At 44.4% G+C, this 12,784-nt stretch overlaps 1 protein-coding gene across 1 annotated transcript; it reads right to left on the reverse strand.

Annotated features, from left to right (window-relative positions):
* Positions 1–3,109: 3,109 nt before the first annotated feature.
* On the reverse strand, positions 3,110–5,975 carry ZG16 (zymogen granule protein 16). Its single transcript, XM_036280065.1, has 4 exons — positions 5,969–5,975; positions 4,892–4,953; positions 4,595–4,727; positions 3,110–3,519 (listed from the first exon to the last, which is right to left on the reverse strand). The coding sequence occupies exons 2-4, from the start codon at positions 4,944–4,946 to the stop codon at positions 3,204–3,206; spliced, it is 504 nt and encodes a 167-aa protein (XP_036135958.1). The 5' UTR covers positions 4,947–4,953; positions 5,969–5,975; the 3' UTR covers positions 3,110–3,203.
* Positions 5,976–12,784: the final 6,809 nt, after the last annotated feature.

Genomic DNA, 12,784 nt, shown 5'->3' on the forward strand with positions numbered 1-12,784 from the left:
GCCTGGCCTTGTGTTCCCTTGGCATGGCTCTCTCCCTGCTCCCCTCTGCAGTGGGAGCTTGAGGATTCAGTACCAGCCACTGTGGAATCCATGATGATCCAAATAAGGACTGGTCACATCACCAACTGCAACCAAGGTACATGCCCTTGGCCAGGGCCAGGGCGAGTCTTCTTTTTGAGAGATTACCTTTCTACTCTCAGATCTCATCAGAAGAGCTTTGGGCTCCCTTTGTAGCTGGTGGCCTTTGGTCCCTTCACTCTAGGCATGATCCAGAGCACTTCTTATGTGAGGAGACCTCAGGCTGTAGCCAGTCCAGACATGTCCCCATTCTAGGCCATCTCAGACTACATGTCTGAGACCTCCTTCTTCAGATTCACATCTCAGTTATTTCCAGATAACCTTCAACCACCAGACAATGAGGCCAGTTATTTTTATCTAGCATTAAATTCCTAGAATTTAGATTTCTAGGATGAGAGATAGGTCTTAGAGAGCATCTGACCCAAATAAGCTCAACTTACAAATGGGTAATTGAAACCCAGAGAGGTTAAGAGATTTGGCTGAGGTCATAAAGCCAAGTGGAGCTAGAATTTAGGTTTCCTAAGTACTCTGTCAACTCACTGGGACCTTTGATAGCTAGGTTCCCAACATTACTCAGTAATCTTTATACCTGATTCCCCACCCTAGTCCTCCTAAGTTTTATCAGGTATAACAGGTAGTTTATGTGTCAATTGGCCAGGCTATGGTACAGTATTCAATCAAAGCTCATCTAGGTGGTACAAAGCTATTTTGCAGACATGGTTAGCATCTGAAATAATTTTAAGTAAACATTATCCTGGATAATCGAGTGAGCCTCATCCAGTCCATTGAAAGGCTTAAGAGCAAACTGATATTGTATGTTATCGCTCTACATTGAATCTAAATGTATAAAGTCAAACTCATAGAAACAGAATGCAATGGTGGTGACCAGGAACTAGCAAGTGCAGGGAATGGGGAGATGTCAGTAAAAGAGTACAGACTTTCAGTTATAAGGTTGTTCTGAGGATCTAAGATGTAGCACAGTATTATAGTTGATAATACTGTGTTGTACAATTGTATAATTGAAATTTGCCAAGAAAGTAGATCCTAAGTGCACCAAAAATTTTTTAAAGGATAATTATGTGAGATGATGGAGTGTTAATTTGATTTGGGAATCTTTTCAAAATGTATACATATATGAAATTATGTTGTATACTTTAAATATATTACAATTTTATTTGTCAATTATACATCAATAAAGCTTGAAATTTTTGAAGTTACTAATAGTATAAATTTTGATAACCTAACAAATTAATTTGTAGAGGGGAAAAGAGCAAAACTAAGGTTTCTGGCAGGAGAATTTTCAGACTGCTGACCTGCCCTACAGAGTTCAGCTTGCTTAGCCAGCTTCCACAGCTGCAGAAGCCAGTTCTTTGCAATACACATTTTTATGTATATATGTATGTATGTATATCTCCTACTGGTTCTTTCTCTAGTAAAATCTGATACAGCAAGTAGCTTTACTTATTCAACTAAACAAGTAAAGGTTAGGTATTAACTCCCTCAAGTTTTACTCCATACCCACTCCCCATACAGACTAGCAAATATCTTCACTCATAGTCATTTTCTTCCTTTTTTTTTTATCCTCACCCGAGGATATTTTTCCACTTATCTTCAGATAGAGTGGGAAAAAGAAAAACATCCATGTGAGAGGGACACATTGATTGGTTGCCCCCTGCACGGCCCCAAACAGGGCCAGGGACTGAATCGCAACCAAGGTAGGTGGCCTTGACCGGAATCGAACCTGTGACTCTGGTCTGCAGGCCGATGCTCTAACCACTGAGCAAATTAGCCAGGGCTCTTCCTTTTTAAAAAAAAATTTTTTTCCTTTATTGATTTTAGAGAAAGAAGAAGGGAGGTGGGGGTGGGGGGAGAGAAACAGAGAAACAGCGAAACATCGAAACATCCATGAGCCTGGCCAGTTTGGCTCAGCAGTTAGAGCATCGGCCCACAGACCAGAGAGTCTGAGGTTCAGTTCCTGCTAATGGCACATACCTCGGTTGCAGTTTGTCCCCGGCCCCGGTTGAGGTCATGGGGTCATGCGGGTGGCAACCAGTCAATGTGTCTCTCTCACATCGATGTTTCTCTCTCTCTCTTCCTCCCTTTCTCCCTCCTGCTGTATCTGAAGATGAATGCAAAAATGTCCTCGGGTGGGGAGGGAGGGAGGGAGGGAGGGAAGGAAGGAAGAAAGGAAGGAAGGAAGGAAGGAAGGAAGGAAGGAAGGAAGGAAGGGTGGGAGGGAGGAAGGAAGGAAGGGAGGGAGGAAGGAAGACTGGGAACTAGAGTCCTAAGAATTATTTTCAAAGCACTTTATATTGCTGAATCTATCCAGTCACTCTAACGCTTTCCCTGAACACTGACCCACCCTATGTTCATGGAAACCCCCCACTTTGGAATGCCCTTTTTGGAGGATGGTATTGGCAGCATAGAAGCTGTGAGGATGTAGTGGCTTCCTAAGGAAGGAATCTCAGTTCTGAGGAGCTAAGCAAGGACATCAGAGCTTATGGGTACAGGTGGGAAGGAACTAGGCTGGGTAATAGGCAGAGTTCTTGACACATTCAGGAGTTAGGTGGGTTCTAGAAAATAACGAAGGATAATGGTCCAGGTCACCCACACACAGTGAGTAGGTTAAGGTAAAAAAAAAAAAAAGGTGAAGTAACAGCCTTGGTGAAGAGGTGCTATCTCAAGGGAGGGGAGGACAAGGGGGAGAAGGGCTGGAGAGGGGAACATCTTGGATTTGGGCAGTAAGTCACAACGAGGCCTTATCCTCAGCCTCAGAACTCCAGTTTGGGTAAACACTCTCAGGAGCTATCCTTGAAAAAGGAGTTGGTGCAAATCAGAATCTTACCTCCTTTTGATTAATAATGAAGAAAAGCCCAAGACTTTCACACCTTTCCCTCATCCCCCCACTCTTCCCCAGATTAACATCCAACAGAGAGCCAAGAGAGATTCACACATCCATACCCAGAGTCAGGAGGTGGATCCCAGCTGCAGACACCCACGAACACACTAGCTTTAGCCATGCATGCCCTTTTATTTTTTTAATTGAGCCATGTGGAGGGGGTTAGTGGTAAGGGGGTTCTTACACACACCCACTGTGTTGCCCTTACCTACGAGTAGGCTGGGGCTCAGCAGCTGCTGCAGTCACTGGGGTAGATATCCCAGTGCAGGCCGATGGCATTGATGAGGGAGCCAGATCGTCCACTGATGAATCGTAGCACCGTGTTGGGGTGCAAGGGGACAGCATTGAAACTTGTGCCTGTGTCTTTTCCAAAAGGCAGGTAGCGGCCCTTGTCAGTCACGAAGACCAGCTTCCTCAGATAGTACTTGTACTTGCCAGACACCTGGATCACTGATTCCCCAGGGTGCAGAAAGATCTCCTCCAAGTCTCCCTGGCTGCCACCCACATACTCGCTCCACACCTTGCCATAGCGCACCTGAAGACTGGGGACAGGGTGAAGAGGGAAGGAAGGGAGACACTGAGTATGGTAATGAGAACTCAAGACCTCTTGGTCTGCACCCTGAGAACTTCAAACGGGTGACAGGGATGATGAGTCTCCTGCCAGTCCCACAGTACGTGAGGGTTGGGTGAGCCCTTGGAGATCATACAGGAAACTCCAGCTCCTCATTTTGACCACAGGCTCACAGAGGGAAAACGTGCGCAGAGTCACTCAGGCAGTGTCCGAGCTTGAGCTTGAAGGCTAATCTCCCACTGTACCCCCACACCCTACCTGAAAGAAGCAAAGCGATTTTTCAAACATCCTAAAGGCTCTCGTGAGGGAAAGACTTGTCTCTGCTGTCCGGGAGTGCAAATCCAGGGTCAGAAGGATACATGTTTTAGGAGAGCCTTCACGCAAAGATGGAGGATGCCAGAGGGAATTTAAACCTCGGGCAGGCCCTGGTCAGGCAGCTCCGTTGGTTAGAGCATCATCCCAATAGGCCAGGGTTGCAGTTTCAATCCCCAGTCAGGTCACATACAAGAAGCAACCAATGATTGTATAAATAAGTGAAACAACAAATCAGTGTCTGTCTCTCTAAAATCAATCAATAAAAATTTTTTAAAAAATAAACCTCAGTTGGGGGCCAAAGTAGACAACCTACAGGCCCCTGAGAATTTATGGTGTATGATTTACCAAGGGTCACTCAGGTTTGGGTTGTAGAGGTTTCGGCAGTGCAGCTTTCGAATCCAAGCCTCTAACAACTTTCTTTTTTTAAAAAAATATTTTCATTGATTTTAGAGACAGGAAGGAAAGGGGAGAGAAACATTGATTAGCTGCTTGCTGCAGGCCCCCTACTGGGAACCCAGGCATGTGCCCTGAACCAGGGCCCTTTTGGCTCATGAGAATATGCTCAATCAACTGACCCACACAGGCTACAGCCAGTCTCTAACATCTTTCACATACCGTGTTATCCCTGGAACTTGTTGATTGAAACAGGGGTGACCCAAAGTGTCTGAGAACTTCCCAATTTAGTAAGATCCTAGAAGGTCCACAAACCACAGAAACTCAGAGAATCTTACCCTACGATGTAGTATTTGTTGACTCGGACACGGATGGCAGTGATGGGGCCGTCCAGTTGGTTGCCAGAGTGAGAGAATCGGTGTCCGCCACCGCCTCCATACTCTCCATTGTAGGAGGAGGACCTAGCCTGAACTGGAGGGGAAGGAAGAGATGGGGGGAGAAGTTCCCTGAGAGCTCAGTTTCTTCTTACCATCCATATTCCCCCCACAGCCCAGTTCCCACCGCTGCAAGCCCGTCTCTGAAAGCCCTGGCCACCAGCAGTGACTCTGGCACTGGACTTCTGGCTTCTCACTTACTGGCATTGGCAGAGGCCGACGCACAAAGAAGGGCAAGAAGAGCAATGGTCAACATCCTGGGGCTGGAATGGGAAGAAAGGAGAGAGTGAGGATTTACCCTTTTCCTTGGGACTTCATTTACCCAGGCACCCGTGACCTCTGGTTGAAACTTAGACCTAGCCGACCCAGTCTTGGCTTTGAAAGGATTGCATAGTCTCTAGTCTTGTTCCTTGCAGACTCTGTCTTCCGTGTCCTTAACACCTCTGCCTCTCCCTGGTCTGCCTGTAGCTACCCCTCCTCTTCTGTCCCAAGCCAGAAGACCAACCCTAACCTTCTGTCTGGATTAAGCTGGGTCAAACATTGTTCCCTCCTGGCATGAAGCAGGAGAGGAATTTTCTAAAGAAGTAGGAGGTTGGAACGGACGCGGCAGCACCTCTTCTTCACTTTTTCTTACTTTCCCCCTTCCCCTTCTTTTTTCCCCCCCTTTTTCCCTCTTCCTCCTTTTCACCATGTCCCCTTGAAATAAATAAATTAAAAAAAAAAAAAAGAAGTAGAAGAAATCTTCAAATCATAGAAATGGTTGAGTTTACCAAACCAGGAGTCTGAGAAAACCTAACTGAAGTCCACCTGGGGTAGATTGGCCTGGCTTATGGGACACCTGGGACATAGTTTAAATTCCTAGCTTCATCCTGGTCTCAGAAGGAAAAGAGCATTTAGATGTGTGTCTCTGTGTCACCTGGAGGGTGAAGGCAGGGTTGGAAGAAACTGTGCCAACCCCAGTTTCCAAGCAGTTCTGGTGGAGGTGGGATAGGTCAAAAGTTGTAGGAGTTGGGACTAGCTCAAGATATTAGATCCCAGGTGCCTGGTCTGTTTATCATAATTCTTTCTCCACTAGCACAGATTTGGCCATGTCCATACCCCTGAGGGTCCCCAGTCCTTGAGCTGAGACCCAGATATAGATGCCCCAGTTAATTGACACCCAGTTCTCCCCTCTGCCATTCAATCCAGGCAGGCTCTTCTCCTGATCAGCTTAAATTCCCCCAAACCAAATCCAGGCATCCTTGTCTCCCCTTATTCCAGGCCTCTGTCACCCCTCACCTGTCAGTTTCAGGTACAAAGTAACCCCCCAGAATCTTTCAGATCTTTTATATCAGGTCTAAGCCCTCCCCCTGCTCTTTATCGTGTGAACCTCACCTCCTGGGCAAACATGATCAATCTCTTAGAGTCAGTTGTCAGGCAGGATCAGGAACATTTTATCCTGCCCCTCCCCTCAGGGGTTACAGGTGGCAGGGTGAATTCCACTCTTGGCCAAGGCCCAGATCTCAGGAGGGGCAGAATACACTCGAGAAAAGATCACCAAGCAAAGGGCCAACAGCTTTGGGTGGCCAAAGTTACTAATCACCTCTGGGTGTGGTCCAAGTTTCTCCTTCCTCAATTGGATGTTTGCAGGTATTTTCACCTGCAATCTGTCATCTTTCAGGATAACATTGCCCTCTCCAGCCATTAGAAATCCCCTTCTCCTAGAAAGGGATTACACTGCCCATGTCTTATACTTGGGAGTGCCTACTATTTGCCTGACAATTGTTTTCTCTCTCCCCTGATATTTTATATGAAACACTTCAAACAAATAGAAAAGTTGGAAGAATTGTACAGTAAACATCCATGTGTGCACCATGTAGATTCTACCATGGTTATATTTTTCTGTACTTGTTTCCTCCCTACCCTCCCACCCCCAACTATCCATCTTCAAACTTCCAGACCTTCACGAATCTTTTCTCTCTGAGAAGGGTGACCTGGGCTGCAACACTTGAACATTTGCAGATCCCCTTCAGGGAACATAGAGTCAGTCCAGTGGGCAGGTGGGAAGCTGAGGGACTAAGATAAACAGGTCCTGCTCTGGCCGGTTTGGCTCAGCTGTTAGAGTGTCGGCCTGCGGTCCAGAGAGACCCGGGTTCGGTTCCCGCTAAGGGCACGTATCTCGGTTGCAGTTTGTCCCCGGCCCGGTGGGGTCGTGCGGGAGGCAGCCACTCGATGTGTCCCTTTCATGTCGATGTTTCTCTCTCTCTTCCTCTCTCTCCTTCCCATTCTATCTGAACAAAAAAATGGAAAAATGTCCTCAGGTGAGGATAATTAAAAAAAAGAAAAAAAACAAAACAGGTCCTTCTCTGGAGGCAGCTCTGGGCACAGAACCCTCAGGACTCAAGCTGCAGCCTACACTGGACAGCGTTCTTTCCAGCCAGTCTGGAACCTCCCCAGGGCTGGTATCAGAGATTCCTTGTCTTTGCAGGCCCTTCCCCTCCAGGATCGACTCCTCTCCACCTAAAATCCTTAGGACCAACTCCTGAGTTCTACTTTGTGTCCTCTAGGGTTGGTCCTATAACCCTCTGAGTTAACAGATCCTTCCAAGCAGAGAAAAGGATGGAGCATTAGTTATTAATGACCTTTAACGGGGCATTCAGAGCACCCTGTTGTAAGTTGTCAGCAAAATAACAAGAGACACACAGCTGAATTGTAAAGGAGCACTTTATTATACCGGTGGGCTGGGGGGCCTTCCCTCCCCCTGCCCATCCCCAAATCCTCAGCCACCTGCCTTCTTTGTTGCCTGCTTTTAAAGGCACAAACTACAGGGAAAAAAACAACAACATTCTCTTGGTGCTGCTTTTGGCACCGTTAAGGGGGAGGCTGATACAGAGAAGAAGAGAGAGGAGCTTGTTAGAGGTCAGGGCAGCCATTAATCTCTTTTTTCTCATGGTTCCTCTGAGTTCCCCAAGGTCATCATTAACTCCTTATCTTTATAGTTTTCTTTGGGTTTCTCAAGGCCCTTATGTTTGCAAAAAAGAGTCTGCCAGGGTATATACGTGCAGTAACTGAGGGTCAGAATGGAGTTATTACATCCCCACTGGTTTTACGTACAAGTCCAATCATTGACTTTTTTTTTCTCATTAAGGATACTAACACTGTCCCTGTGTTATTCCTGAATTATTGGCATAGAAATAGCAGGTTTTACCTAGTGCCACACAGAGTCTTCCCTGCTTGAGGAAAAGGAGATCTAAACCTCATCTGCTTTGTATTGCTGGAGGTTATACTTAGGTGGGAGTATGCAAGTCCCTTGCCCCTGGATATCCCCCAAAGTTAACTTGGGCTGGTCCCATGTACAGTTGTCAGCATTTGGGGCCTGGGAAATTGGGTCGGAGAGGCCTAGCCCTATATAATAAGGTGGTCTCGAATTTAGGCATAACCAGCAGTCAGCCCCTATGACCTTCCTGCAGCCTATTAAAGATCTGGTTGACTAATGACAGTAATCTGAATGGGGTCAGATTTTCCTATAGGGAAACCATTGGTCTTGGTTAACCTTCTAAAATCTGAATGAAGAGGGATTTCCAAAATGGCGGCAGAATAAATGGCAGCTACACGGACCGTCTCCCAGGACCAAACTGGAATTACAACTAACACACAGACAAATCAATGGGAGAAAACAATAGAAAAGCAGCTTGCGAGGATCATATAACCAGGGTCACTGACTCGATCCTGGTAGGATTGCGGAGGCGCGAGAGGGGGGCTGGGAGCCCACAGACAGCAGAGGCCTTAACTGTGAGCAGCGCCCTCGGGTTAAACTCCCAAGTGGCTCCACAGTGCAGAGCCAGGACAGATGCTAAAATAGCCACAGCCACTCACTTTGGGCTCCAGCAGAGGGAGGGTGGACTGGACTGGAACTGTGTGGGGACACTCAGGATTTGGAGGGGGCTCAGAGCTTTTGCTGAGTTGCAGCCACGCAGGACAGTGATCATCTTGCTCCTTCCCAGGGCTCTGGGGAGAGGCAGCGGCCCCTCCCTCAGAGATTCAACCCCACCCTGTGGGCCATTGAAATGCAAATTGAGGCTCACTAACAACCAGCATCTACCCCATGCTCCGGAAATCCCCTTACGCTGAGCACCTGAGCGAGTTTTTCATTCAACTGACAACGCAAAACTCTTCAAGTAATCACTACTGATAGCTTCCAGGCAAAAAGCTAGAGGATAACTGTACCATTCCTGGGCTAGCAACTCTAACCAGGAAAGTAAGACTTGACAGTGGTGTTTAACGTGGGTCCTCCCTTGCTCATCCAAACCCGGGAGAGGGAGCCACAAACAGCAGAACACCAACACCCACAAAAAAAACTTGGCAGGCTCCAAAGCCCACTGTGATAGCCAAAATGGTGAAACACAGAAATAAAAACCAAATGAAAGAACAAGAGACCTCTACTGAAAATGAGATAAATGTGGAGAAGTTAGGCAAGTTAACAGAGCTAGAATTCAGAGCCATGATCTTGAGGAAGCTCAACAGCATGAGTAAGGACATAGAGATGTCAAAAATCAAGCAATTAGAAATTAAAAACCACCAAGAAGAAATCAAGAATGACATATCAGAAATAAAGAACACATTGGAAGGTCTAAACAGCAGAGTAGAGGAAGCTGAGGACCGGATCAGTGAATTAGAAGACAGGGTAGAAAAAAATCAACCAATCAGAAAACCAAAAAGAAAAAAAAGATTAAAAAAAACAACAACAGGAGGACAGCTTAAGAGAACTGTGGGACAACTGGAAACATTATAATATTTGCATCATAGGAGTCCCTGAAGAGGAAGAAAATGAGCAAGGGTTAGAGAATATAATTGAAAAAATAGTGACAGAAAACTTCCCTAATTTGGTGAGGGAAGAAGGCATTCAAGTTCAAGAAGCACAGAGAGCCCCAACTAAGAAGAACCCAAACAGGCCCACACCAAGACACATAGTAATTAAAATGCCAAAAATTAAAGACAAAGAGAGAATCCTAAAAGCACCAAGAGATAAGTAACAGGTTACCTACAAAGGAACCCCCGTAAGGCTCTCAGCTGACTTCTTACAAGAGACACAACAGGCCAGAAGAGAATGGCATGAAGTAATCAAGGTCATGAAAAACAAGGATCTGAATCCAAGACTACTCTACCCAGCAAGACTGTCACTCAAAATAGAAGGTCAAGCCCTGGCCGGTTTGGCTCAGTGGTTAGAGCGTTGGCCTGCAGTCTGGAGAGACCTGGGTTTGGTTCCTGCTAAGGGCACGTACCTTGGTTGCAGTTTGTCCCCAGCCCTGTTTGGGTCGTGCAGGTGGCAACCACTCGATGTGTCCCTTTCACGTCGATGTTTCTCTCTCTCTCTCTTTCCCTCCCACTCTATCTGAACAAAATAGCAAAAAATGTCCTCAGGTGAGGATAAAAAAAAAAAAAGAAACAAAATGGAAGGTCAAATAGCTTCCCAGACAAAAAAAATGCTAAGGGAATACATTAGCACCAAACCAGCACTGCAAGAAATGTTAAAAAGACTGCTGTAATTAATAGAAGAAATAGGAAGAAAAATATAACCAAACTAAACAAAAATGGCAATAAATAAGTACATATCAATAATCACCTTAAATGTAAATGGACTGAATGCTCCGATAAAAAAACACAGAGTAGCTGATTGGATAAGAAAGCATGACTCATCTATGTTGTTTACAAGAGACCCACCTCACAACAAAAGACTCACATAGGTTGAAAGAGAAGGGATGGAAAATAACCTTCCAAGCAAACGGAAAGCAAAAAAAAAAAAAAGCTGGGGTAGCAATACTCATATCTGATCAAATACATTTTTAAATGAAGGCCATAACTAGAGACAAAGAAGGCCACTACATAATATTGAAAGGATCTATCCAACAGGAAGATATAACCTTGGTAAACATATATGCACCCAATATAGGAGCACCAAAATATATTAAAAATCTTCTGGAGGACTTCAAAGGAGAAATCGACAGCAATACAATCATAGCAGGGGACTTCAACACCCCGTTGACACCACTGGATAGATCCTCTAGACAAAAAATTAGCAAGGAAACAGAGACTCTAAATGAAGCACTAGACCAAATGGATTTAATAGATATCTACAGAGAATTACACCACAAAACTACAGAATTCACATTCTTCTCAAGTGCACATGGGACATTCTCAAAGACAGACCACATGATAGGACACAAACAAAATCTCTACAAGTTCAAGAAGAGTGAAATCATATCAAGTATCTTCTCTGATCACAATGGCATGAAACTAGAACCAAATTGCAACAAAACATGCAAAGACATTGGAACACATGGAGGCTAAATAGCATGTTATTAAACAATGAATGGGTTACCATGGAGATCAAGGAAGAAATTAAAAACTTCCTGGAAACTAATGAAAATTAACACACAGCAACACAAAATCTATGGGATGCAGCAAAAGCAGATCTGAGAGGGAAGTTCATAGCACTATAGGCCTACCCCAAGAAACAAGAAAAATTTCTAATTGACTGTCTAACCTCACAACTTAAAGAATTAGAAAGTAAACAAAAAGAAAACCCCAGAGCAAATAGAAGGAAGGAAATAGTAAAGATCAGAACAGAAATAAATGACATAGAGACCAAAAAAAAAAAAAAAAAATTCAAAGGATCAATGAAACAAAGAGCTGGTTTTTCGAAAAGATAAACAAGATTGATGGACCCTTAGCTAGACTCACCAAGAAACAGAGAGCGAGAACCCAAATACACAAAATCAGAAATGAAAAAGAAGTAACAACTGACACCACAGAAAAACAAAACATTGTTAACAGCTACTATGAACAATTATATGGCAACAAATTCGACAATCTAAGCGAAATGGAAAAATTTCTAGAAACACACAGTCTCCCAAAACTGGACTGGGAAGAGATAGAAAACGTGAACAGACCAATAACAAATAAGGAAATTGAAGAGGTAATCAAGACTCTGCCAGCAAACAAAAGCCCAGGCCTGGATGGCTTCACGGGGGAGTTTTACCGAACATTCAAAAGAACTAACACCCATTCTCCTCAAACTATTTCAAAAAATTCAAGAAGAAGGAAGACTTTCAAACTCGTTTTATGAGGCCAGCATAATTCTAATTCCAAAACCAGAAAAAGACACTACAAAGAAAGAAAACTATAGGCCAATATCCCTGATGAACATAGACGCCAAAATCCTGAACAAAATACTAGCAAATCGGATCCAGCAATACATCAAAAAAATTATTCACCATGACCAAGTGGGATTTATCCCAGGGATGCAAGGCTGGTACAATATTCACAAATCAATAAATGTGATACACCACATAAACAAAATGAAGAATAACAACCACATGCTCATATCAATAGATGCTGAAAAAGCATTTGACAAACTCCAGCATCCATTTCTGATAAAAACACTCAGCAATGTGGGAATAGAGGGATCATATCTCGACATAATAAAGGCCATATATGAAAGACCTACAGCCAACATCATACTCAATGGGCAGAAAGTAAAAGCATTTCCCTTAAGAACAGGAACAAGACAGGGATGCCCACTTTCACCACTCTTATTTAACATAGTACTGGAAGTCTTAGCCACGGCAATCAGACATGAAGAAAAAATAAAAGGGATCCAAATTGGAAAGAAGGAAGTGAAACTGTCATTATTTGCAGATGACATAATATTATACCCTAATATCTTTAGGGTTTTAGAAAACCCTAAAGACTCCATCAAAAATTTACTGGACTTAATAAATGAATTTGGCAAAGCAGCAGGATACAAAATTAATATCAAGAAATCGATGGCAGCCCTGGCCAGTTTGGCTCAGCGGTTAGAGCGTCGGCCTGTGGTCCAGAGAGACCCGGGTTCGGTTCCCGCTAAGGGCATATACCTAGGTTGCAGTTTGTCCCTGGCCCTGGTTGGTCGTGCGGGTGGCAGCCACTCGATGTGTCCCTTAACATTAATGTTTCTTTCTCTCTCTCTTCCTCTCTCTCCCTCCTGCTCTATCTGAACAAAAAAATGAAAAAATGTCCTCGAGTGAGGATAAAAAAAATAAATAAATAAATCTATGGCATTCTTATACACCAATG

The sequence above is a fragment of the Molossus molossus genome, unplaced genomic scaffold (assembly GCF_014108415.1).
Source record: "Molossus molossus isolate mMolMol1 unplaced genomic scaffold, mMolMol1.p scaffold_m16_p_3, whole genome shotgun sequence".
NCBI classification, from domain to species: domain Eukaryota; kingdom Metazoa; phylum Chordata; class Mammalia; order Chiroptera; family Molossidae; genus Molossus; species Molossus molossus.

What these genes read in the sequence shown, in the direction of transcription:
- ZG16 (XM_036280065.1), bottom strand. Translation starts at nt 4,946, where the DNA reads ATGTTGACCATTGCTCTTCTTGCCCTTCTTTGTGCGTCGGCCTCTGCC. An exon ending in GTCGGCCTCTGCCAATGCCA is followed by an intron (nt 4,728 to 4,891) that starts GTAAGTGAGAAG and finishes CTTCCCCTCCAG; the next exon opens with TTCAGGCTAGGTCCTCCTCC. An exon ending in AACAAATACTACATCGTAGG is followed by an intron (nt 3,520 to 4,594) that starts GTAAGATTCTCT and finishes CCCTGTCCCCAG; the next exon opens with TCTTCAGGTGCGCTATGGCA.